The following is a 27,556-nucleotide window of genomic DNA, read 5'->3' as shown; positions in this document are numbered from 1 at the left end:
CAGTTTTTGATAAGATTGGTGAAGAGTATAAATTTGGTTGATATCTTCATGCATTTATAACTAGACAAGCTTGTTTCTAAAACAATAATTTTTTTTTTTTTTGAGACAGAGTCTCACTGCGTCACCCAGGCTTGAGTGCAGTGGCACGATCTTGGCTCACTGCAACCTCCGCTTCCCAGATTCAACCTATTCCCCTGTCCCAGGTTCTTGAGTAGCTGGAACTACAGGCACCTGCCACCATGCCTGGCTGATTTTTGTGTTTTTAGTGGAGACGGCGTTTCACTATGTTGGCCAGGCTGGTCTTGAACTCTTGGCCTCAAGTGATCCACCCACCTCAGCCTCCCAAAGTGCTGGGATTACAGGCGTGAGCCACCCACAGCACCTGGCCTGTTTTCTAAAATAATGGAACAGGAATTGTATCTGATGCCATTTTACTTGCAATTATAGAAATAGTCCCTTTTCCCTGATAGTAAAACTTCAAGGACAGAGTTGTATTATTTAGCGGCTTACTCACTAGCCTTTTGATAGTTTCATCAAAAGTCACCTTTTGATAATTTTGACTGGCTGCAGTGGCTCACACCTGTAATCCCAGCACTCTGGGAGGCTGAGGCAGGAGGATCACTGGAGGCCAGGAGTTCAAGACTAGCCTGGGTAACATGGTGAAACCCCGTCTCCAGCAAAAAAGAAAGTTAGCCAGGCATGGTGGTGTGCACCTGTGGTCCCCAGCTACTCAGGAGGCTGAGGCAGGAGAATCGCTTGAACCTGGGAGGCAGAGGATGCAGTGAGCCAAGATAGTGTCATTGCACTCTCGCCTGGGTGACAGGGCAAGACTGTCTCAAAAAAAAAGCCACCTTTTGATAGGTGATTGGGTGGGTTCTGATAGAAATTTTTGTCATAGAGTTTGTTTAAAAATATCTATGGAGTACTTACTGTATGAGAGGTAGCACATCATTCTCTGTGGTCAGAATGCTGTATGAAACAGAACTCCTGTATAGTTGACACATGCTATGAAGGGGAAGTACAGGTTCAGCAAGAAGGTGCATGACCTTAGGGAAGATTTCCTTAAACATTTGGGCTGAGATGTGAAGGCTGAGCTAGGGGCTACATAGGCGAAGAAGGGAGAAGCGGGGTTCTGGGAAAGGGGAGCGGCAGGTATGCTGGGGAGGCTCTGAGAGGTGGCTCAGAGCACAGGAGGAGTGGGAATTTCAGGCCACAGTGTCTGGCGTGCACAGAACCAGGGGTAGAGGGGCTGGGATGAGGCTGAGGAAGAAGGTGAAGAACAAATGACAGGCAATAATGTTGCTTTATTTTAGGCAGATAAATGACACAATCAGGTTTCCTATGTGAAATGATCATGCTGGTTGCGGTCCAGAGAACAGGTTCTGAAGGGTATGGGTAGAAACCGGGAGACTTAAGTTGTGGTAGCTGGCCAGTCAGGAGCAGCAGGGCGCTTGCACTGGGGAGGCGACAGTGAGATGGAGAGATGTGGACACCTTGGAGAGAGATTTAGCAAGTGATTGACAACATTTATAGTTTTGGAAAGTGTTAGCTTTCTTCACAGGAAGGATCCCCTCATGATAAAGCATCAGTCATATGATTCTAGTCAGAGCCCTGATTGGTAGATCAGAAAGAGAAATCTTAATAATGGTTCACACCACTCTTGGGGCTGGACTGAGGAATGGTGCTTTGAAAGGTGTTTATGGAGTTTTTACTAAGGAAACAGACTATGAGGTATGGTCAGAAAAACCACCAGGGCCCATAGTTTGCCCCATCTGATATCAGTGAAATTCAAACCAGAGTAAGCAAATGAACAAATTAAGGTGCTTGCACTCAACTCCATGTGGTACTGATACTTGGACCAGTACTTACTGATTTTATGTATTTATTTTTTGAAATTAGATAAACACGTAGGTATGTAGGTAGGTAGATACATAGATGACACTGGGTCTCACTCTGTTGCCCAGGCTGGTCTCAAACTCCTGGGCTCAAGCAATCCTCCTCCTGCCTCAGCCTCTCAAAGTGCTGGCATTACAGGTGTGAGCCACCATGCCTGGCCAATGGCCAGTACTTTACTGCAGAAGGATATTGCCATTTCAGTCCCTGGTGGAGTGGGAGGGTGGGGAAGAATTAAAAATAATGCCAATCCACTTTTCACATTTGATTCAAAATTATTATTATTATTATTATTTTTTGAAGTAAGATTCAAAATTTTTAAACCTTGCATTACAATTTCGTTTCCTAATAGCTTGTCTTGACAAATTTGATTTGTAGCTTCTGTTTATTATCTGCCACAGTCTGCTTTTCCTCTTTGGAATATTGACAAATTTTCTAGCTGTTGAGATATTTCTTTCCTAATTACTTTGTGACAAACTAGTGAAGCAGAATCTGCTTCTAAGACATAGCCTGGTGTGAAGTAATTAGCTTACCAAGTAGTCTGATCTTTTCTCATGTGAATTCATTCAACTACCCAAATAACAGCCTGCGTCACTGTTGCATATTGAAAGCAACCCTTAATGTGATTCTTTTTTCTTTGTTGTAAATCAGCAAGAATTTATGCTCTTATTTTTATCATTCCTGCCAACCAAGGAGATAAATATTTCATAAAATTAACTTGGGTGCACATCATTATAAGATCTTGCCTATTTCCAACAGTAGTTAAATGATGTATTTCCTTAATGTCGCTATATATTAGAAATTACCCTAGTAACATAGTTAAGACTTACATTTGTGATAGTGATGGTTAATGTGGAAAATTACTATGCTATGACATGAAATGTTCAGAGCACATACCCTTCACCCAGACTACTGGGAGTTCAAGTCCCTGCTCTTCCATTTATCAGCTGTATGACCTTGAGTAAGTTGCTTAACTTCCCTGTTCTCAGTTTCATCACATGTGGAATGGGGATAATAGAAGTACCAGGGTTGTCCATGTAAAGAACTTAAAATACCTCAGCATGATGAATGCCATAAGTGGCCTATCGAAGCTAGCTGATTTTGTTGTTATATTTAACAAGCACAGAAAAGCCAATGGGAAACACTGATTACTATGGCTATAGGAAATGTTCTTATATATTCTTTTTGTTTCTTCCTAGCTTTTCCTAAGCCCAAGTGGGACTGTCAATTATTTGATTCTTATTCTGAGTCATTGCCGGCAAATCAACAACCTCGTGACTTGAATCGGATGGAGGTGAAAGATCTTCATATGCGAATAAATAAGGATGTGTGTGGAGTTAAATCCATTAGCCTATGTTCTTTACAAACTCTGGAAAAGGAACTTTTCTTTTGTTTGAAAACGAACTTTTATAACATTTTCTCTTTATACTTGGTAATTATTAATACTTTGACACTCAGCCTTTTAGATCTAGACACCAGATATATCTATAATTTTTTTCCCTTTTCTCCCTAAAACTGGATGTGGTAAAGTAAGTAACATAATCTCTAGACCTTCTAGAGGTAACATGTAGGTATAGCCAAACTAAGCCAGAAAATTCTAGCCAAGTTATTTATTTTAACAGAGCTTTAATTCCCTAGTAAACAATTTGAATTGTATTTTTTATCAGCTGGGCATTAATATGTTATACTGAACCAGAACTGTTTTGAGAGGAGGTTTGAGAACTTTATATGAGGGCCCCAAATCACATTCGGAGCTCCCTCAGGGTTTTTAGCTTTTGGACCAAATGAGGACTGATTTGGATGATCCCCAAAAGGAACTCGGAGAATTCCCCCAGTGTTGGGCCATGGATGGGAGAGCTTAGCCAAGTACTCAGGGAGCCTTAGCTATGGATCAATAAATAGGAGTTGTTATAGTTATTGTTGTCATCACCACTGTCATGGTCATCATCATCACCATTATGATTACTGTGATGACACCTTAGGATACCTGCTGTTCCCTTCCTTAAAAGACCTGGAAATGTTTAATAAATGGAGCTTTACTCACAGACTCCTATTAGAGTCCTCTGACCCAAGTTGAAACCACTGTAAGATGATAGAAGTCAAAGGCAGGGAACAGGGACATTTCTTTAATTTCTTGTGACTGTGCATGATGATTTATCCTCTTACATGAGTCCCTCATGCCTGTAGCATGTGTTATGGATGGCACCTTCTGCTCCCCTGCGAGCCAGCCAAGCCTGCCTCTCCAGTGCCCTCTAACATCTCTCTTTGACACTTTGCTCCTCTTTCTTTGAGTTGTAGCCTTCCTGGTAGTTTCCTCAGATTTCTAGTCATGGGAAAAAGATATAAAGAAAAGTCATTTCAGGAGGAATGACAGATGTGCATTTGAAGAATTTTGATTAAAATTTTTTCTGCAGAAGGCATATGACAAAGAGACAGATAAAATAGTCTGCCACTTTTCATGGCCCTCAGTTTACTTTGGCGCTTCTAGCAGTGTTTGAAGAGCTTTATCAGGCAAGGATGGATATCTATAGCTCTCTGACTCTGTGTGTGTGTGTGTGTGTGTGTGTGTGTGTGTGTGTGTGTGTGTGTGAGAGTGTATGTGATGGCTCCTCTGCTTACATAAAATGATGAGGTTATTAGTTGATCTTCCTTAGAATGGCCATAAAATCTGTTACACACACACACACACACACACACACACACTCTCTCTCTCTCTCTCTCTCTCTCTCTCTCTCTCTCTCTCTCACATGTCCTGGATGATGTTACATATATTCACCTTTGTGGACATTATATGCAGCTAGTTTCATATACTTTTGTATACTTTAAGTGATCTCCTTGGGTAGGGGAGATTAAAAACTACCTAGTCTTTTTTTTTTATTTTTATTTTTTGGCCCTATCCAAAGAGAAAGCAAAACAACAATAAAAACTCCCTCTTTTCCAACCAGATTGTTATTTTTGAGGATGGTATAGTTTTAGACAATGAATGCAGTAAACAGAATTCAAGGACAAAGTAATAGGGTTAATTGATGGTTTGTCCATTTGAGAAGTATAGGTCAGATTGTAATAATTAATGATTCAATATTTCATGTTCTTCTAAACTATTACTGATGGTTCTTTCTACCGGTCTTTTCATCTATCATGAATGTGTGGAGTTTAACTAGATTTTGGAATCAGCCCTGTGATCGATTACTCCAGTATAGGTGCTTGTGTTCTGAAAAAGCTGCAGCTGATTTAGGTCTCAGGTCATGAGAAATTGGCATAGTGATACATCTTTTACTAAAGACAGTAGAGCTATAACCATGTGCTTATTTCCATTAAGAATTACAGATGATAATTTCAGGTATATTCCTCTTTATGAGTGTCTCTTAGATTACTGGATTTCTTTCTTTTTTGAAACAGCTTTATTGATGTAGACTTTACATACCATACCCATTTAAAGTATACAGTTCAGTAATTTTTACTATATTAATAGTTGTTCAGCCATCACTGCAGTTTAATTTTAGAACATCATCCGCCCAAAGAGAAACCAAATACTCATGAGCAGTCACTTCCTATTTTCCTGTCTCTGCCAGCCTCTGATAATCACTAATCTATTTTCTGTCTCTGGATTTGCCTATTCTGGACATTTCATATAAATGGAAGCGCATATAGTATGTAGTGTTTTGTGACTGTCTTCTTTCACTTAGTATAATGTTTTCAAGGTTCACTCAGATCATAACATGTATCAGTGCTTTATTCCTTTTTAATGCTGAATAATGTTCCATTGTATGGGTATGCTACATTTTGTTTGTCCATTCTTCAGTTGATGGACATTTGCATTGCTTCCACTTCTGGCTATTGTAAATAATGCTGCTATGAACATAGATGTACAAGTTTTTGTGTGGATGTGTATTTTTGGTTCTCTTGACTATATAACTAGGAGTGGAGTTGTTGGATTGTATCATAACTTAATTTAACTTTTTGAGGAACTATCAAACTGCCTTCCAAAGCAACTACATATTTTACATTGACGCCAGCAGTGTATGAGGGTTCCAGTTTTCCCACATCCTTTTTAACACTTATTGTCTGCCTTTTTGATTTTAGACACCCTAGTGGAATGAAGTGGTATCTCATTGTGGTTTTGATTTGAGTTTCCTAATGACTAATGATGTTGAGCATCTTTTTGTGTGCTTATTAGCCATTTGTGTATCTTCTATGGTGAAGTATCTAAGTCCTTTGTCCATTTTGAAATTGAATTACTTTTTTTTGCTTAGGATTGTCTTGGCTATGCTGGCTCTTTTTAGGTTCCATATGAAATTTAAGGTGTTTTTTTTTTCCCTAATTCTGTGAAGAAAGTCAGTGGTAGTTTGTTGGGGATAGCATTGAATCTATAAATTACTTTGGGCAGTATGGCTGTTTTCATGATACTGATTTTTCCTAACCATGAGCATGGAATGTTTTTCCATCTGTTTGTGTCCTCTCTTATTTCCTTGAGCAGTGGTTTGTAGTTCTCCTTGAAGAGGTCCTTCACATCCCTTGCTAGTTATATTCCTAGCCATTTTATTCTCTTTGTAGCAATTGTGAATGGGAGTTCACTCATGATTTGACTCTCTGTTTCACTATTACTGGTGTCTTGATAATTTTAGATTTGTAGTAATTTTTGAAATCAGGAATTGTGACTCATTTAACTTTGTCATTCTTTTTCAAGAATATTTTGCTATTCTGACTTTTTTGCATTTCTATTTGAAATTTAGGACAAGCTTACCAAATTCTGACAAAAAAATATTCCATTGAATTTGTAGATCAGTTTGGAGAGTGTGGCCATCTTACCAATACTAAGTTTTCTAACTCATGAACGTGAGATGTCTTTCCATTTATTTAGATATTTAATTTCTTTCAACAGTTTTTTGAGATTTCTTTTTATCTACATTGCCTGCTCCTGAATTATGTTATTCTCCCAACGGGTCTGATTTATAATGCAGGGGGGAGAAGGCAGTGAAAGAAATGCATTGTTATGATACATTGTCTGTTCTTTTGGAGATAGACTTCGAATAGGAAATTATATCTGTACATTTCCTTTTAATGCCAAGAATTAACTAAGTGAACACTGTTAAATTTTAGACCAGTTTCCTACTAAGTAATACTTCAGTCTCTTTTTTCAGAACAGTTTAAAAACAAAAGTATTGCTTATCTCTCTGGGGTTGTTTAGGTTCTGAGATGTAAACCAATTAACTTTTTGGAACACCAGATGGCTACTCTCCTTCCTTCAAGATAAATGTTAAAATTTACCTTTATTTGATTTATGACTATGTTTTAAATATAAGCAATATCAAAAAGCATAGGATGACAAGTCCTCCTCCCATCCCTTTACTTCATCTACCAAGTCACCTTTCAATTTTTACATATCTTTCCAGAGTTAGTGTATATAAGTAAAGCAAATGTGAATATATATTATTATTTAACTGAATCTTGTCATAGGCCTTAGAGTGCATATTCTTTTCCAGCTTTGAGGTATAATTGATAAAAAATATATATTCACAGTGTTTTGATCTATGTACATATTGTGAAATGATTACTGCAATCAAGCTAATTAACATATCTGTCATCTTACATAGTTACCTTTTTTGGTATGGTGAGAACATTTAAGGTCAACTCCGTTAGCAGTTTTCAAGTATACCATACATTGTTATTAACTATAGTTAGAATGTGTGTTAAATTGAGAATTTATAAGAAATAAATCTAGAGTAAGTAGATTTTAAACAGTTTAAAAAACTCATACTTAATAGATTTGGGTATTCATATTAGTATAAGTGAGGACTTCCTCTATATTTGCATTAGGAGAAAATTTTAATCTGCTCATCAATAAAATTCTTTTATCCCACAACAAGAACGCTGTTGTGTTCAGGTTTAGACACCATCTGCATGGCAGATCTTGGCAAACACCCACATTGTGGGGCCACTTGTCAGAACTTCTTTGTGTTTGTAAAAAAAAAAATACATAAAGGACAGGTTTGTTCTTGGCCAAATGGACGAGAGTTGCTATGCAGTTCTCTGGCTGAATCCCAGTCTGAATTCAGATTCAATACATGTGCCTTAATCTGAATGATTTTTTTCCTCTGTATGTGTAAAATTTCAATACAAATTAACATATATCTCACTAGGAACCTAAAAAAATAAGAGAGTATTAAATGCAGGGTTTACTACAGACAGGAATGTTGGCAAGAAATAATAGCTTTTAAGCCATTTTCATCATATGTGCATATCACTTAATTTCCATTCCAACCAGTTTAATTCATTTACTTTTCTTTTTCAAAGAAGACATCTGTTAAAGATACGGCTGATCTTCCTGTCCTTACCCAAGATGTGACTGGTGATGACAAACAAGGTAGGAAAATAATGAGTTTTCTTCCTTAATCAGTGTTCTACCTCTGTTTTCTTATCTACTCCTCTTGGAATGGTGGCTTCTAGAGCATATGAGAATGGTTCTCAGCATGTAAACACATTTGGATAGATTAAGTAGTTCAAATCATTGTCATAAAACAATAGTTCACAAAGTGGTAGCAAGAGCTTGAGTGTCCAGAGTCTTCCAACTCATTGGCCCCTTAGTCATTGCTGGCCCTCAGGCTACTCTAACACCTTACCCTGGAATCTGATCGTAGCAATTAGGAAATAACTAGAAACTGAATGAATTGAGAACTTAACATCTTGTGTTTGCAGATGTGATCCCAGACATCAATGTAAATGCACATTTGCACACAGCTCTAATCCATGAGGAAGTTATCTTCTGGACAGAGCTTCTGTCCATAGCATTTATCTGTTTCTTGGCTTTGTGACTGTGGGAGTGTAACATGGAGCCCAGCTACAATTTTCCTATCTTACTGGGCAGCTAAGAAGCAGTGCAGCACATAGTCCGTGTTAGAGCTACTCCCAGGGATGAGTTGGCCTGGGAATATCTAGAAGTGTAGGAGGGACCCTCTTCCCCAACTTCCTATACTTTGTATAGTGCTTTATAACCTACCATGTCCTTCCTCACACACTGTCTTATTCAGTCCTTACAAAACTAAATGGAAGCTGGTATGTTTTATCACCTAAAATTTAGAGATGAGTAAAGTGAAATTCAGACACTGTGAATCATTTGCTTAGTTATTAAGAAAAAGATTTGGGGCAAGAACCAAGATTTTTTCTAAGCCTCAAGCCAGTATTCTGCCTGTTATTTGATATTGATTTACTACTCATGAATGAGAGGCTTATTTGAAGGGACTAAAAATCAGCGAAGCTATTTCAGGTTTTATTGTTGAGGCCTGCCATTGATTAGGCATTGAATGGGGGCTAAACATGAAAAATAAGTTTTCCATTAAGCGACAGTAATTGCATGCTCTCTATTTAAATACTTGCTCGGGAGAGACAGGTAGAACTGGGCAGCATGTGTTCTGACCATTCTCCTAACTGCATAGTGAAATAACTGGGCAAGCTGTAAAAATATTGAAGCCTGGATTTTACTCCCAGGAATTCTCATGTCATTGGTCTGGGTGTCAGGAATGAAAGAGGGAAAAACTTCCGATACTTATTGGTAGTACTCCTCCTATCTGCTAGAGGTGCTGTCTCTGGAAAGTTGAAAAATACGTCTTTGCTCTTTGTAGAAGGAGAACCTATTTCCATACTCCAGGAGGTCTTTATTGTTTTAGTAAATGCTATAGCAACTTTTAGAGGTTTGTGAGACCTGTTTTTGTAAGTGATGACTAGGGATTCTTTGTTTTAATGTAATTTGCCTCAGAAATAACATTTTATAGTTTTTTTCTTTTTTTCCTCTTTTTTCTTTCTCGTTCCTTAAAAACAAAACACTGCTAGCTTTGAAAAGTACTGTCAATGAAGCCTTACCAAAGGACGTGTCTGAGGATCCAGGTAGGAGAAAACCATTTTTTTATACTTTCTATATAATTTTTTAAAATAAAAAAACAGCAAGTCAGTGAGTAGAAGATTGATACCTCTGTGATAGTGTGTCTGTTTCTATTTATTTGTCTTGTATTTTATTACGAGGAAACCTTTTGGCTTTTTACCCTTTCTCTCTTTTCAGATATAAAAACAGGGTGATATCTTTTTAAGTTTTTAAGTTTCACTGAAAGGATCACAAAGGATCACAAATGATCACTCAGTGTAAATATAGGGTCTTGTTACTAAGTGTAAAATTGAGAAAGCTTGAGGTTGAGATGATTTCAATAAGCCATTTTAGGTTTTTTTGTAGAGTAAGGAACCTGTAGGGTAGATCAATTGGAGGCCCAGAGTTGGTGTTTTCCATTTCCAAAGCAGAAGTCTCAAATATTTTTGTTGCGCTTCACCACCAAGAAGGCAAAACTATATATGCTTATATATGGAGTGGATTCCAAGGAGCAAAATTAAAGTTGTCCAGTTTTTTGGAGAGTCAGACCTGTGTCTTTGGAGCCATGGAGAATGGCTGCGCTTGTATCCCCAGCTCTCTGTTGGTAGAGCCATCATTGAACCAAGTTGAACCTAGTTAAAAACAAAGTGGCTACAGAAGACATTACTATTTGGAGCTCTAGTTATGAGGACATGAATGAAGTTGTTGCTTTCTCTTTTGCTGTTATCTTTCTTGCATGTTTTTAAGAAGTCAATCATGTTTGTTGTGATAAGCTAGCTATCATCCTGGTCTTATTTGTTGAACGTTGGAACAGAGGAATCAATATAATGTTGAGGCTTATGCTGTGGTACAATATTTCCCAAATGTCAAGTTCTTTCAGAGTTTCAAAGAGAGATGGGTGGAGGGAGAGGAAGGAGTTGAGGGAGTGGGGGGAAAAGATGGTGGAGGGAAGGAGAGAGAGACAAAGAGAGAGAGAGAGAGAGAGAGAATATGAGAATGAGAATAAATATGAATGAATGTGGATGATGGATTTCAATTATGGAGGCCTGAGAATCTGTATTTTTAGTTAGCTTCCCAGTTAATTCTGGTACATAGCCTATTTTGGAAACCACCACATCTGGAAGGTAATGCTACAAAATAGAAAATTAAGGTTATAGATTAATCATGACTCCAAAAGTGATGGGAATTCCCAAGCTTGATTTTGACTTATGAAACAGATTTGAATTTATTCCTCATTAAGTAAAATGCTCTGTTAATGTAGGCCAAACACCTGGGGTCAGTTCTTTCTAGCTCTAATTTCTGGAACTAAAGTGGATACATTCCAGTTTTCGTAAACTTCATGTTGTAGTATTAGTAAAAGCTGTTTAAATTTGGAGTGTTAAATTGGTGCTTCTCCAGTAGCCTTTGAGGAGCATAACTCTTCCTACCTTTTTTTTTTTTTTTAAAGGAATTTTAACACAAGATCAAGTGTCCTGTGGGGCATGAGCTTTAAATCTCATCTCATTTTTAACATTACTTCATTGTCTAGGACATGTATCACCAAATAAAACTTGACAGGTGTGCCACAGCACGGGAAGTATTTCAGTTTATTTCACATTATGCCCAGGAACATGGTATGTGTTTTCTAATTTGTTCTTCCCACTGCTGCCCTTCTCTGGGTATGAGAGAGTTCCTCATCTTAAACATAGTTAATCCCTCCTTTTCTGGGAAATGTTTAGATTCTCAGTGGGAGACCCAAGAGTTTCAAGGTGGTGATTTAGAATTCTGGACGGCTGTCCATGCCATGTGGGCCTCAGTTCAGTTGCTGCCTTTTGGAGGGTTAATCTCTAGGCCTGCTCCTCTTTCCATTCCCATTTCCTGGAAAGATGACATGCCTTGAGTCTTCTAGGAAGTTGGCATTCCTCTTCCCTCTTTCCAACTATATAAGAAGCTGTGATCTGTTTGTTGTAATTGCTGGAAGTGTCTATATTAGTGGAGTCTTAAGAGATTTCTTAAACAATACCCATTCCAACCTAATTCAGCAGAGCACCCTGCACAATGGTGGTCTTTTTCTTGATGTCTCTGGCTCATGCTGAGGTGTTTTTGGCTGGTTCACCCTCACAGTGCTGTCTTCAGACTGCTGTTGGTGATTCTAGCAGCTGCTCCATTGCCAACTATTGCCCCATGGTTTTATTGGGGTAGAGCAGTTCTCTCCTTCCGTTACCTGCTCCCACCTGCCCCTCCTCTGCTGTCCTAGAAGGAACTAAATTTAGAAACCAGATTTCCAGGCTTGAAAAATTAGAAGACTTTATTTATGTACTCTATAATAGTAATATTTTACAATTCTAAAATACATTCAATTTTTAAAATACTTTCACCTTATCTGTCCCTGTGAGAAAGAGACTGCGTTTTTATGGTCTTTGTTTTCTAGGTAAGGAGACTGAGGTTCAGGGAAGTAACAGCTAGTTAGTGTCATAGCCAGGAGGAGTGCCCTGGTCTCAGGACTCCTGGCCTGGTCTCTAGTCCTGTCTCTCCACTACTCATCCACACCCGCACCCCATCTGTCTGTCTGTCTGTCTGTCTGTCTATCTATCTCTTACCAGCAGGGCTCACCCCTCCTTCCACACCCATCCCTACCAGCAAAAAGACAAAGATAATGGCAGTTGACAAAGGAATTAAAAGTCACCATGGTCTGGTTTGGGGAAGAGTATTTTATCATGGCCGGGACCTCTCCTACCCACGTATTTCTTGAAAGCAGTGGGGCCTGAGGGAGAAGAGGGCCACGGAGCCAGCTGCAGGCAGCCTGCGCAGAGGGCTTCCCCAGCTCTGCGGTGAGTCTGGTCCACTCTGTCCACCCAGCCCAAGGCAGCCTCCTGGACTGGGAGAGACGCTTCTCAAGGCTGCTTTCTTTGCTGTTTGGGGTTTATAGGAGGGAGGGAGGTCTTTTTTCTATCTATATCCAGGTGCCAGTGCACAATAATGGGCAAAAGGGGAGTCAAACTCCTTGGGCTTTCCGGGCTTTCCAGGCTTTCCTGTGCCCTGGCAGTGTTTCAGCTGTTTGAAACTGGAAGATGCCTGTGTTCTCACTACAGCAAGCCAGAATGCTTGGGTTGGGAGAAGTGCATCTCTCTACAGCTGACCAGTAGTTACTTTGTGCCTTGTTAGCATTTATGAGGATTTTCACCTCCCCTCTCTGCCCTGTTATCTAACCCAAGCATTTTAATGATCATCATAAATTCAGGCTGCTTCATACCAAGGAGGGTTTTTCTCTTTGGAGCAATGTAAAAGAGGATGAGATTGTACAGAGATATTTTCTTTTCAGAAGAATTCATGCAAACAAAGAAATTACATTCTTCTGGTTCTGTGTTACTAGCACCTTTCTATAATTTTTTATGCCATTTTATGATGAAAAATTTGCAATGTTTGCAACACCTGAGCATAGCTACTGGTTCCTAAAGTTGTCTTCCATAGAGGATTGAAAGCATAAAAAGAGGATCAATGTTTTTGTAAATATTTCTAATTACTCCTCACAACTTGTGATGGGGAAGTAGGCTCTATGGGTGTTGTCAGTGAGCAAGTTAGTTTATGATTTAAATTTAATGAAGAAAAGTCATATGACTGGCAAAAGATTCAGTGATTTTGTTTCATAATTCTCTGTATGATTTGGTCACAGAGATGTGGGACACAAGGATATTTTCTTACAGGAGAAGCTGTATAGCTCATTTCCACTTACTTGTGAGAGCTTTGGTTTTCTGTGACTGTGCTGCTCTGGTAGTGTATTTTTTTTTAAAAAAACAACAAAAAATGTAGCTAGATAGACTTCCTCCTATCCTTCAGGGTAGACTGGTTCAAAATCTATTACTAGGCTATCATGATAGACCAAGAAACCCTCAAGTGTGAATCCATCATTATATAAAAAGACAACTCTTTCAAGGGTTTGTCTTTTTATACTGGAATGTCTTCATTAATCAACTTGGATTTGAGAATGGCCTCTCAAATAGTGCTCTGGCCAAAGGAAAAATATTCTGATTTTTCTTTCCTTTTAATTGTGCCTTTAGATTTTGAAATAAAATGAGGAAATCATGAAAATGTGGGAGCCATCCAGTTCTCCACATGGGCACTTTTACCTCACATTTATCTGTTGATATGTTCTGTACTAGCCCAGGTGCTGCATATAAACCTGTTTAATTGCAGAAATGAAACCCAAGCAAACAACAAATAATCTTTGTTTCAGCAACTCCCAAGGATTCCAACAGTCTCAAAGCAAGACCAAGATCCAGGTAGTGTTCGTTTAATTTCTGCTTTAATGCCCTTTGTGCCCTGCCCCTGCCTAGAAAGAAAAACCACAAACCAAAAACCCAACACATGATCTCCTCTTCCTTTAGGTGTAAAGCTTAGGATATGAGGCATTTCACTCATGCATGGCCTGATGGGAATGTGCAGTGATGCTGGGAGCCTTGGTTTCTGTATTCATTAGTGCTAGAAGGTGGTGGCTAATGCCCTATGGCCCCTCGACGTGAAGTGGATTGTGTGAGATGACCCACTTGTTGCAAGATGATAACTAATAGGGGGAAGTAGATTTGGAAAGGGGAAAATATAGGTAAGGTAATGAACATGAAAATTTGCTATCATGACAATGTGAACACCAAAATGTAAAAAGTCTGGGTAATAAAATCTAGAGTAGGGAAAGAAAATGCTTGTATGCTTTTGATAACTTCAGCGAAGCTTGCAGCTTCAGGTAAGCAATGCTTATGGTCTGTTAGAGCCTATCTTAGTACCCCTTCTCGGCTTCACATTTTTTTAAGAGGCTAGTAAAAGAGAGAAAGCCAGTAAAGCAGAGCTGTTGTTGATGTGAGACTCAGAAAAGAGGAGCAGAGGGGAAATACGGACACTTAATAGAATTAATCCATTAAGGAAGGGAAATGCTTCTCACTGGTAGAACTGCAGTGTAAGGATACCAGGGATACCATGCATGTGTTTTCTGTTTTGCTTTGGCTCTTAGTGACATTTTTCCCTCCTTTGCCTACTAGACACAATCCTGAAAAAGTAAATTTAAGTCTGATCATATTTTATATGCTTGAAATACTGATATTTAAGGAACTTCATCTCTTTGTAAGTCAAAGAGTTACCCTTTAGTTTCTATCTGCATTTTCCAAATTGGAGTTTTGTTTCCTTGTTTATATAAGATACAGATATCTATATTTTTATATTTATCAATATTTAAAAATAGTAGAGTAATTCATTTAGGTAGGAAGGAAAGGTGTAGGCATTCTTTTTCTCTGTGGTCGACACATTTACTCGTCCTTTTTTAAAGGATGAATAGATCTTTTACAAACTAGTCCGTACTAGTTTTGGGATATGCTTTCTAGTAGGAAATGCCTTTGAATTGCAGAAATCTGCTATGTATACCATGTTAACCATAAATAGAACTTCAAAGTTTTAGCTTCTGCTGACTTTCTCTCTCCCAGAAAGCCAGTGAAGTTATAAAATCTCATAGCCACATATTCTATTATTAATATGTCTGGCTAAATTTTACATATTATCCTTTCAGAGATTGCTCTATTTGTCTAATTTGGATGATTTTATTTTCAGTACTTCCCACTGGGAAAATCAAGAGAATTGAATTACTTTAATCTTCCTTTTTGAATTAATAAATTTTTGTAGAAATACAAGGGAAAGAGAGAAAATCGCCATTCTAATACAACTGCATTAATCATTTTGTTAATGCCTTGCTCATTTATGTTTTAATTGATTGCAGCAGTCATGGTTATATAATCTCACTTTTTTATATTCAGTAACTTTCCATATGAAGATATAAACATACAGGTTATATATGAAAATAAAATGAAAATGAGGAATATGCGCCATGGGATTGTGTGCTTAACTATGTGCATGCACACACATTATTTATACACACATTATTCTTTTTTGAATGAAAGATGTCACTACAGCTATATGTGGCATAGAAAGTTCTTTTTATTTCTAGCTAGTGTCTCTAATTGTCTTTTTAAAGTGAATGTTTCTATTTAAGAACCTTGTCCATCTGTATCAGTTCCCTTTGATTCTTGTTTAAAGTGTCATAGCGTTCTTCCTTGCTAGTTTCTGCCTGACTTTGCCTTGCTTGTCTTGCCAGTTATGTTACAGGGACCACCCCAGAGCACGTTGCATGCCATTATCGTGACTTTATTAAAGTTGCAACCTTCTAAGACAGACAAAACCCTCAATTACCACAAAGAAACCTTGAGAAACTTATTCAGAAAAATAAAAACTCACGATGTCAAAAACAGCTCTGTCAAGAACTGAAGGGGTGTAATAGTAATTGATAGATTCTAAATTCCTAAATGCTTCTCTGAGTATAAAGAACAGTTTTCAGAGGTTAATTTGTCTCTAGGATGTACCTCTGACTCAAACGTCATTTTCTGCTTTGACATGAAGATAGTTGAGAAGCTAAATACAACAGATGTGTATATCTACATCTTAGGGCCTTTTCTTGATCATCATATTGGGATCCTGTCCTTAAACCTATTCCCAGGCAATAGAACAGTGTATGGATTTGAATTGAATTTGGAAAGTAAGTAGATCTCCAACAAATATTCTAGTTGCTACCACCAAAGTATTCCCCCCAGACTCATAGGCAGTATAAGAACATTTTAAAAATGGAATATAGAAACAGAGATTGGAGTTTGAATCAAACTGTGTAACTTTCTATCTGACCTTTTGCAAGTTACTTAGTTCCTTTTTAAAAAAATGGTATTACTGGAGTTACAGTCCTAGAAGTTGCCCAGTTAATTATGCTTTGCTATAGATTGAGGAAGAAGGTTAAAATGAGGCTTTTACTTTCTCAGTTCAAGACAGGCTAGACCCCTCAATCTGATTGAGTGTGTTTTCCTTTCCTAGCTTTATTTATGGCATATTCCCTTGAACACTGGATTCTTATCCTCAGCTTATCTGTCCCAATTCCACATTAGCCTCTCATCGCATTTGCAAGTGAACAGGAGAAAAGTTCTCCAATCAGTTTATAGCATGAAGCCCTTCTGTTAGAACATGGAAATGCCTGAGGGGCTCCATGTTATTAACAATTCCAATAGAAACAGATTTGAATTTACACAAGGGTTTTTTGGAGCGGAGGGTCGATTTAGGTCTAAGAACAATGAGATTAAAAAAGATCCCAATTCATGGTTGGATTTGGACCATTATTGTACATAGTGGCATTCAATGGATAATAGAATTTATGGCTGTTTTGGTAGCTCATTGGTTCTTTGTAGTCACTTTGACTTTGGTGGTATTTTCCATTTCAACCCAACTTCAGAGAGTAAACCTTTGCTATTTCCCTTCTGACCTTCCCTTATTTTGCTACAGATCTTACTCTAGCACCTCCATAGAAGAGGCCATGAAAAGGGGCGAGGACCCTCCCACCCCACCACCTCGGCCACAGAAAACCCATTCCAGAGCCTCCTCCTTGGATCTGAATAAAGTCTTCCAGCCCAGTGTGCCAGGTGAAGTGCCCCTTGCCCTTGACCCCTTCCATTTCCTATTGGAGCCAGTGGATGGGTGTCTGCCAGAGAGGCCTCTGTGAGTCTGGAGAAAGGGCTGACCTGGCAGTTTCGCATCCCGTGAAGGTCTTCATGTAGCTATGGTATTCTTGGGAGGGAAAGCAATTCTAGACACATATGTAGCTCATGTGTCTGGAGCCTTGCCCACACTTGTTATGGATCAAGAATTGGGAAATTCTCTACCAAGAGGATAAAAACGCTTCACCCCCATGCAGTCTGCTGAGTGTGTGGCTGGGGTCTTATGCTCTGCATCACTGGTAATTTCTAAACAAGATAGATCGCTGTCATTTCCTCAGATGCTTGAGTGGTTCTTCTATGAAAGATCTTGGAGACTGAGGCCTAGCCAGAGCCTTCTCCTGCACTTTACACATATGGAGAAGATCGTGTGTCCTGTAAGATTTAATGCTGAGTGGACTCTGAATCTGATTGGTGGTTGGGTGGTTGGTGGAGGGTCCTAGGACGAGGGCCTCTTCAGGTGGGCTGCGCTGGGCTTCTGGGGATGGGATGTTCTTGAGCCAGCAGCTGTGTAGCTGGGCTGGAGGTAGGGGAGGACAGAGAGCCCTGTCTGCTCCCCTGGTTTCCTGTGAAGTAGGAGATAAACTCCTAGGGAACCTAAGAAATAGAAGATGAGAGACATGCCTTTGCTTTAGTGAAGGTGATAGGATACAGTGCTGTCCCAAGTGTTATTTTGGGAGCAGCAAGGGCCTTTCCACTGACTCATGCAGGCAAGCTATAAATACAGTGATTTCCTGGAACTTTTTCTCTATCTATGTGCATTTTAAATCAGGCCAGCCTCAGATGCTAGTGATTTGCAGATTATTATCTTTTCTACTAAAGCAAGAAAAGACTTTCCTTGGCTCACACATTAGTGTGACCTGTGTGTCTGGGCAGAGCTCAGCATGTTTTATTTGTTCTAATAAAGTACTCTCCTCACAGTAGAGTTATAGATTGTTTTTTAATATACTAGAATCTGGAACTCTCTATCAAATATAATTCTCTGCCATGAGTTCATCAGACAAAAATTTGCCTTAAATTTCCTCTCATACTTTGATCTGAATTCTGGCATAAATTTCATAGTGACTGGTATTTAGGGTGGGAGTAACCACAGGTGATGATGCTATAAAAATTTCACATGGCTGGGGGATTATGAACTGGAAGATTTTCCTATGGATGCAAGAAGATTAAAACAATCTGGGCAGCTATCTCAATACCTTTCCCTTGCAAGGAAGGAGGCTGGAAATGCTCACACGTCTCTTTCAGGTTGTGTGACCCAGTAAGGGGATGCCAGCTGTACTAGAGAATTGACATGCTTTATGACATTGCATCACATAGTGGACGAGACAAAACTGGATTTGGAGCTCAGCTCAGCTGCTTATTCACTGTTTGATTTTCAGCAAGTGGCTTAATGTTTGTGCATCTCAGATTCCTAATCTGTACAGTAGAGCCAATGCTCCATGGAGTTTTAAGATTTGATGAGATAATAAAATATAATCCAAATACAGGTTGGGCATTCCTTATCCAAAATGCTTGGGATCAGAAGTGTTTCAGGCTTTGGATATTTTTTGGATTTTGGAATATTTGCATTATATGCTTATCAGTTGGGCAGATAATAAAAAAATCTGAAATGCTTCAATGAGCATTTCCTTTGAGTGTCATGTTATCACTAAAAAAGTTTAGTATTTTAGAGCATTTGGGATTTTGGATTTTTGGGATTAGGGATACTCAACCTGTAGTACTGTATTTGGCCCACAGGCCTTAGTAAGCATCTAAGGCCAAAATTCCCGTGGCCTGCAAGTATCAAGAATTTAATGCCTGAAATGGCAAGGCTCCACCAATGAGGATAACACCCCGACTTCCTTGACACCTACTGGACAATTCTGTGATTCTTCCTACCCAGTTTCTTGGAAGGCCCGCGAAAGGACTGAACCCCAGTTAACTGCTGTATTAACCCCATTCATTAATGTACTTTTTCTTGTCTTGCCTCCCTCCTGCCCCATCTCACTTTCCCCTCACTTGAATCATATACCTGTTCCAAAGACCCTATGTCAGGGGCTTCTTTAGGGGAAACCTGAATTAAGACAGCTTTCTTTAATATCTCTGTGTCAATGTGACTTTAAGATGAAAAGTATTTTGGTTTGATAATGCCCTGATGAGGTCCCTTGTGGTAGGGCCTCATAAATCTAAGATTTAGACAAACAATAGCTAGGTAGGTGATGTCTGTGTTCAATAACCTAATTCCATTGTCTTTTCAGTACAAAATTATACAAATGATATTTTAATGAGCAGTTTAAATTTATCACATGAAGAATAGAACATTTCTGCAGTATGAAAAGCAGGTGGTATAATTGTATCTGTTTATTTTCATGTTGGTTAAATCTCACGGGAAAGTATAAGGGTCTGTCTAAATTATATAGAATTTTACTGTATTGCATATTGCTAGAAATTAATTATTGAAATGCTGACAAAATAGAAATTCATTAAATAGAGCCTAAACCTACCAGAAGAGTCAGCTCACTGAGAATCATGCATACATGTAGCCATCCCTTTGCTGCACTTATCTTTATGTATCACTTTAGATAAATGGGATCACACTAGGCTTGCTGTCCTGTGTGTTGATCTTTCCAATTAACCATCTTTCTATTTCGTATAGAGGTTTGCACCATTCTCTTTAAGGTCTGCATGATATGGATATACCATAGTTGACTGTGCTTTGATGGAGAGATCTTTCTCTCCTCCTCTCTGCCTTTTCTCTTCCCCATACTTTCCTCTCAAGCTCACCCACTACCCCATGACCCCACCCCCTGTTCCTTTCTCACCCTTGCAAACAAACCTCTCTCTCTCTCCACCCTGCCCCCTGTGCCCTCTTTATGCCCCTCTGTCTATCTCCTCTCCCACCCTCTGTTTCTCTTTTTGTCCTTCTTCCCCCTCACTCCTCCACAGGCATGAGCCTTCCCTCAGCCTCCCCTTGCCAAGCTCCCCCACACCACCACCTTGCTCTTACGATATAAACAAGGGAGAGGTTATTAATGATTTCATGTCCATATCTTTGTTTCATCATCTAATTATTTTTTTAGGTTAAATCCTGTTGGTTGGAGTTGCAGGGTCAAAGGTTGTAGATGTTTAAAGTGTAGCTGTATGTTGCCAAAGCGTGAGGTGGAAAACCTGTCAACTTACTCCATCATTAACACTGTCTGAAAGTGTTTCCTCACAATCTCACTGCTTAATATTTGTCTTTTTAATCATTACCTATATAATAGGCAAACAGTTTCATGTCCCTGATTCCTAGTGAGGCTGAGCATCTTTTTGTATTGTTATTGGCCGTGACTATTTCTTCTCTTATGATTTGCCTGCTCAGAAGGCTTGGCCAACTTTTGCTGCTACATCTCTCTTTGCCTAGCCATGGGGATCACTTGTTTCTTCTTCATTTTGCCTAAGAAGTTCTGGACCACCCTTCTGTCAGGCACTTGGGAAAGTGAGGGTGGCCACAGGGAAGCCTACCTCACCTGCCTCTCTGCTAGTCCTTGTCCCTCCAGCCACCTGCCTCCATGTCCCCTCCTTCTGCCAACTTTATCACTAAAGACAGACTGCCTGGCGCACCCTGTTTATGACAATAGAAGAATAAGGAAAGGTAAAGAAAAGAGGGGAAAATAATGTGAGATGAAGCAAGATATGGACTTGAGTTGAAAGGGAAAGGTGAAATGAGGCCCTTGTTTAATAAAATGGGACTCACAGGATTATGAAAAGCAGAGTGATTAAAGCTAACGTACTGAGACAGAGTGGCTCAAAGTGGAGTGATGGTGTGGAAAGGAAATAGGATGGAGAGAAGATGGAAAGAAAAATAAAAGAGAAAAATGAAGAGAAAGATGGGATGGTTGTTATATAGGAGTGATGATGTTTATCCAAAGGAAGAAGCAGTAAATAGAATAAAAAATTGTAGAACCAAAGGAAGGAAAATCCACAGACTCTTGTTGTATGATTCAAGTAGCATTTAAAGGAATAGCTTAGAAGTAGGTAGCATTAATGCCTTTACATTTATGAAAATAGGTAACATGATATGGGGAAAAAGAACAAAGGGCTGATTTAGGATGTAAATCTATAAAAATGAACAAGGCCAACATTGGAAATATAGAACAATTGCCTTCAGCTTTAGTATCTGTAAAGAGAGTGTGAATGTGTGATTTATAGTAGCCTAGATGATCTCGTGGCTCTAGGTACTGGCATCAAACCTGAGGCATGTGTTTTCATAAGGAGAAGTGGATACACTATGATCACTGTGTGTAACAGGGAGATCACCATTTGTTATAGCTGACCCAGTTCTTGGAGCCATCCCCTTACAGTCCCACACAGCTACTGTGTTTAACAGATAGTAAAAATGTGCAAGAAAGTCTAAGTCAGTGATAATGAAAGTATGCAAAACCTAGAGGCATTAAGACCCAGAATTTGCTAAGTGATGTTTGGATTTTATAGCTCTGTATTTATAGCTATGAAGCATCTTTTATTACTGAGATTCCTGTAAGAAAAGTCACACTAAGCCAGTACCTAACCTCCTTTTCCTCAGTGAAACAGTTATTTTCATGAGGTGATTTCTTTTTTCATAAAAAGGATTTCTTCTGTCCACGGAGTCAGTGAGAACTACCCCTCTCATCCACTCTTGATTCAGACCTGCTTCCTCCAAAGCCATGCCTGAGGCTCGTAGCCTGAGGTTTCCATGGTGACAGTAAAAAGCCTTAGCTCTACCTTGTTCCAGTCATTGAGCATCCGCCTGGTAGAAATGGGGGGCAGAGATGGTGTGGAGGAGACATAGCCATTCTTTTCAAGTTTCAGACCAGGTACTTTCATCATTTCCTCTCAAATCTAGCTGAGGAGGCCTAGGCCCATGATAGACCTAGTTGCCAGGCCACTGGGAAGTGTAGTTCTTGGTAGGGCAGCCATTTCCCAGTAATACCCTTCTTACTGTAAAAAAAAAAAAAAAAGAGAGAGTGGATATTGATGGTCAGCTTTTTTTTTTTTTCTTTTTAACCACACTTCATATGGCCAGCTACATTGAGATCCACACATTAAAACCATTGTGATGGCTGAAAAGAACACATCTGGGGCAGTGTCTGTCCATAGGTAGCTAATTTCCCATCTCTGCTTTAGATATAATGATAATAACAGCTTATTCCATGTTTAAGAAACTATAGTACATTCATCCTATGGAATTGTATGAGGCTGTTAAAAAGAACAAGTACGTATACTACATGGAGAGCTATCTCAGATAAATTAAGTGACAAAAGCATGGTGCAGAATGTGTATGTTTGTAAACGTGTAGACAATTTCAGGACGCTGCTAAAGAAACTGGTAATGATGGTTGCGTCTGGGGAAGGGAAACTATGACTGAGGACAGGACTGGGAAACAAGCTTACTTTCTGTTGAATGTCTATTTGTATCTTTTTAGTTTTGGCTCATGTACAAATGTCACCTATTATAAGAATTTTGCTTTTCACTCTTTAGCTGCAGTGATGGTATCTGAGAGTACCAGAGATGTCTTTCCTGCCTGAGTTTACCTATCTCAAACTTCCCTGCAATTCTGTATTCAGGGTATCTTTATGATCATCTGCTACCACCTCCTGGAATGCAACTGAAATGACAGAAGTGTTCCGAGCACTCTTTAAAGCTGTGATGTTTTCTTCAGATTTCCATTTCAGTGCCCTTCCAACACTGAGGCGTAGTTCTGGAGGACCTCTGAAAGCTTACACTGTGAGCTGTATAGTTGGGTAAAACGTCATGGTAAGGGCTCTGTCTTAACTTGGAAGTGGCTGTGTTTATCGAGTGGCTAATTGAGAAGTCTTTCCTGGGTTTTCTACAAATGAATATTTGTTTCTGTAACTTAAGAAGTAGATAAACTCCTTGGGAGTAAGAGATGTTCCTAATATCAAACTTACCTTTCAGGTTCTCTAAAAGATGAATCTGGCCACACAAGCAGCTATAATCTTATATATTTCCTTATTGTATTTTTCCTGTGAGAGCTACTTGTTCCTTTTAAAATCTAGTAGGACTATGGGATTCCTGCCCACCACCCCAAACTTTTGGATCCATAGTACACAGCTAGCCAAGGGTTCAATTTGGCAGTCTGGGCAGTTTTTCTTTAAATGAAAGCTTTATTGAGATGTAGTCTATATACTATAAAATTCACCTTTTTAAAGTGCACAATTCAGTGATATTTAATATATCCATAGTGTTATATAACCATCAGCACTATGTAATTTCAGAATATTTTCATTGTTGTAAAAAGAAACTCCATACCTATTAGCAGTCATTCCCATTCCCCCCTTTTCTTCCCCGATCCCTTGGCAACCACTTATTTACTTTCTGTTTCTATGGATTTGTCCATTCCGGAATTCTGTATTAATGGAATTGTATAATATGTGGTCTTTTGTGTCTGACTTCTTTCACTTAGCATAATGTTCTCGAGGTTTATCCATGCTGTAGTGTGAATTGATACTTCATTTCTTTCATGGCTGAATAATCTTTCATTATATGGTTAAACCATATTTTGAATATTAGGGTCGTTTCCACTTTTTGACTATTATAAATAATTCTGCTATGGACATTCATGTACAAGTTTTTGTGTAAACATGTTTTTCTCTCTCTCTTTTTTTTTTTTTTTTTGAGACAGAGTCTCACTCTGTTGCCAGGTACCAGACTGTCACCCAGGCTGGAGTGCAGTGGCGTGATCTCGGCTCACTACAACCTCCGCCTCCTGGGTTCAAGCAATTCTCCTACTTCAGCCTTCCAAGTAGCTGGGACTACAGGTGCGCGCCACCATGCCCAGCTAATTTTTGTATTTTTAGTAGAGACAGGGTTTCACCATGTTGGCCAGGATGGTCTTGATCTCTTGACCTTGTGATCCACCCGCCTTGGCCTCCCAAAGTGTTAGGATTACAGGTGTGAGCCACCGTGCCCAGTCTCTTTCTCTTAAGTATATATGTAAGAGTGGAATTCCTGGTTCATATGGTAACTCTATGTTGAACATTTTTAAGATCTACTGAACTATTTTCCAAAGCAGCCGTACCAATTTATTTCATTAGTGATGTATGAAGATTCCAATTGTGTTTCTTCACATCCTCAAAATACTTGTAATTGCCTTTTTTATTTTAGTCATCCTAGTGGGCGTGAAATGGTATTGTGATTTTGATTTGCATTTTCTAATGGCTAATGATGTTATACATCTTTTCATGCACTTCCTGGTTATATTTATATTGTCTTTGGAGAAATGTCTGTTCAGAATCTTTGCTCATTTGAAAATTGGGTTGTCTTTTTATTGTTGATTTGTAAATGTTCTTTATATATTCTGCATAAAATTTCCTTTACAGATATTTGATTTACAAATATTTCCCTTCATTCAGTGTGTTGTCCTTTCATCTTTTTGATGGTGTCCTTTGAATTATAAAACTTTTTAATTTTGATGAGGTCTAATTTGTGTATTTTTGTTGTTGTTGTTGCTTATGCTTTTGCCGTCATATCTAAGAAATGATTGCTTAACTCAAGGTCACAAACACTCCTCTTTTCTTCTAAGAGTCTTATAGTTTTAGGTTTTACATTTAGGTCCTTGCTCTGTTTTGAGTTAATTTTTTTTATATGGTATGAGATAGGAGTCCAAATTTATTTTTCTGTGTGTAGAGTTGTCCCAGTACCATTTGTTGAAAAGACTGTTAATTCTCCATTTAATTTTCCTGGCACCTTTGTTGAAAATCAGTTGACCCATAAGAGTTTTTTTCTGGACTCTCAGTTCTGTTCCATTGGTCTATAGGTCTATCCTTATGTCACTACCACAGTGTCTTGATAATTGTAGATTTGTAGTAAATTTTGAAATTGGGAAGCATGAGTCTTCCTACTTTATTCTTTTTCGAGGTCATCTTGTCAATTTCTGCAGAAACCAAAAAGCCAGCTGGGATTTTGGTAGGGCTTGCATTGAATTTGTGTATTGGTTTGATTAGTATTGCTGTTTTAATAACATTAAGTTGTCCAGTGCATGAACACAGGATGTTTTTCCATTTATTTAGATCTTTCAGTGTCTTTCAACAATGTTTCAGTATACAAGTCTTGCACTTCTTTTGTTAAATGTATTCCTAAAAGTTTTATTTTTTTTGGTAAAATTCTAAATGGTCTTTAAAAATTTTTTTCGTTTTCACAGTTTTCATTGCTAGTATATAGAAATACAGTTGATTTTTGTATAATCATCTTGTATCTTATAACCTTATTGAATTTGTTTATTAGTTGTCTGGACACATCATTAACTTAGGTAATGAGATAGGGAATGTATTCATTATTGGACTTCTAACTGCTTAACTAATCCTGCAGCTACCCACAAATTAAAGAGTAAATACCTTTTAGTGTTTGGAAAACATCAAAAGGGCCATTATTGAATGCTTGCATCGTGTTTTATGTTTTTTTCCCCTCATTTGAAAACAGTTTATCTAGTTCCATTTATCAAGTAGCATATGCTTTACTTATGAAATGTCCACTCTGTCCTAAGTCAAGTTTTCCTATTTACTAGAGTTGCTTCTGTGCTTTCTGCTACATTCACATCTAACACTGACTAGATGTAATAGTGATCATGAGTGATATGAATTTGAGTGTTACTTTGTGTAAGGGACATGTTTAAAGCACTTTATGTGCATTATCTCCAATCTTCACAATAACCCTGTGAGGTAAGTGCTGTTTTATCACCATTTTACTGATGCAGAGACTGAGATACAGAAGTTAGTTTGCCCAAGGTCATGGTGCCTAGTAGCTGTTAGAGCTAGGGTTTAAACTTTGCAATCTGATGCTGGAGCCCACACTCTGCAGCCTTGACAAGAGGCAGCATTTCTCTTCTCTCTATCCCACCTTCCCCTCCCAACTCATCTACTTGGTCAGATATTTAGTAGATGTATCTGTTCAACTGCCTCTGTTGGAGATTGAGTTCTTAGGACACAGCAGAAGACATGATGCTATTATTCCTTTGGCCACAGGCCTCCTGCAGCTTCACCAGCCAGCTAAGGACCAGGACTTATCTTCAAACTTGAGCAGTTTACCACCACTACAGCTGTTTGTCTTTGAAGGGCCAAAGAGTGCCTTCTAACTTTCTGGGCCTAGATCCTTGCTTTCAGGCCTCATCTTGTTTGTGGTAGGGATCTGTCCTTAAAAGTAACAAACTCAGCATTCATATTGATAGAGCTCTAAAGCTTTTCAGTAGTTGAGAGATAAAAGGGGTTGGCTAGAGTGTTGTGTCCCCTTAGCATCAGATCTGAAGTTTAGAAATTTATAAACATGGAGACATATATTTGGGCTGTTAGGCTAGATGAACATTTTTGGAGGTAAGAATCCAGTCCAGGTATTTCTAGTCCTCTCTGTGCCATTATGCAGCATAAATGTCTATGTATATACCAGTTTCAATCTTTGGAAGATGTGGTTGCAGCGAGCCATCTGGCCTTGGCTGCCTTTTGCTTTTCCTATTCTTTTCTCTATTTAGAGGGTTTTTAAGTTTGTTTGTTTTGTTTTGTTTTCCTTTTCTAGTAACTTATGTGAAAGTTTCTGTACTAGCACAGTGCAATGGATTGTGCCTATAGAAGATAAAAGCCTGGAGAAGGTTTACAGAGGCTTGTCAAGGTGAGGATGCAGCCAGTCCCGCTTTTGGACAGGGTGCATTCTCTTATTCCCCTCTTCCAATTTTATAGCTATACTTGGTGGGCTGAGGTGCTTTAATGAGGAAGTCAGGGGAGTGGCAAGGAATAGGGCTAGAATCCCTGGAGGATGGAGTGGGAAATGTTACTGTATTCTACGATCTTTATTTAAATAAATGTTTATAAAACTTACTTAAGTAATAGGCAAATACCTTCTTGTGTGTAAAATTGAAACATTATAGATACATACCTTGACCTCATTTCCTTCGAGCCCAGTGTCCCCGGAAGGAATGCCTCCTTCTGACATTTTCTAGCAAATTTATGAATGTTTATGCATACCTATGAGATCAGTTTCATTTTTTTGTCTTTAAAATAATTTTCATTACATTATGCATGTTTTCTTCATGCCTTTTTAAAATACATTATTTCTTGGAGATATCCATGTCATGACTTTTGTACTTCTTTTATAATTTTGTATTTCTTTTATATATAGTCTGTATGCTGCCTACTGTATTAAAAACTATATTATGAAAAATTTCAAATTTATGCAAAAGTTGAGAACCTCCATCCCCATATTATTCTGAAGCAAACCATATAATTTTATATATAAACTTTTTCTGTATCTCTCT

The 27,556-nt window shown here is 38.6% G+C and overlaps 1 protein-coding gene across 10 annotated transcripts in view; it reads left to right on the top strand.

Annotated features, from left to right (window-relative positions):
• Nucleotides 1–27,556, top strand: part of REPS2 (RALBP1 associated Eps domain containing 2) — a 285,301-nt gene that overhangs the window by 126,026 nt on the left and 131,719 nt on the right. For 7 of the 10 annotated variants that reach the window (XM_064364494.1, XM_064364492.1, XM_012434379.2 and 4 more), the window contains exons 9-13: nt 3,093–3,187; nt 8,188–8,257; nt 9,721–9,774; nt 13,962–14,007; nt 17,087–17,223. In XM_064364494.1, coding sequence (XP_064220564.1) covers nt 3,093–3,187; nt 8,188–8,257; nt 9,721–9,774; nt 13,962–14,007; nt 17,087–17,223 — 402 coding nt within the window. The remainder of the gene's footprint in view (nt 1–3,092; nt 3,188–8,187; nt 8,258–9,720; nt 9,775–13,961; nt 14,008–17,086; nt 17,224–27,556) is intronic. The other 3 variants (XM_064364499.1, XM_012434411.2, XM_064364493.1) reach the window with 2 other exon arrangements.

The sequence above is a fragment of the Aotus nancymaae genome, unplaced genomic scaffold (genome assembly GCF_030222135.1).
Source record: "Aotus nancymaae isolate 86718 unplaced genomic scaffold, 86718_ANA_hifiasm-v0.15.2.pri h1tg000058l, whole genome shotgun sequence".
Taxonomy (NCBI): Eukaryota; Metazoa; Chordata; class Mammalia; order Primates; family Aotidae; genus Aotus; species Aotus nancymaae.
This window is presented reverse-complemented; position numbering and strand designations above follow the sequence as displayed.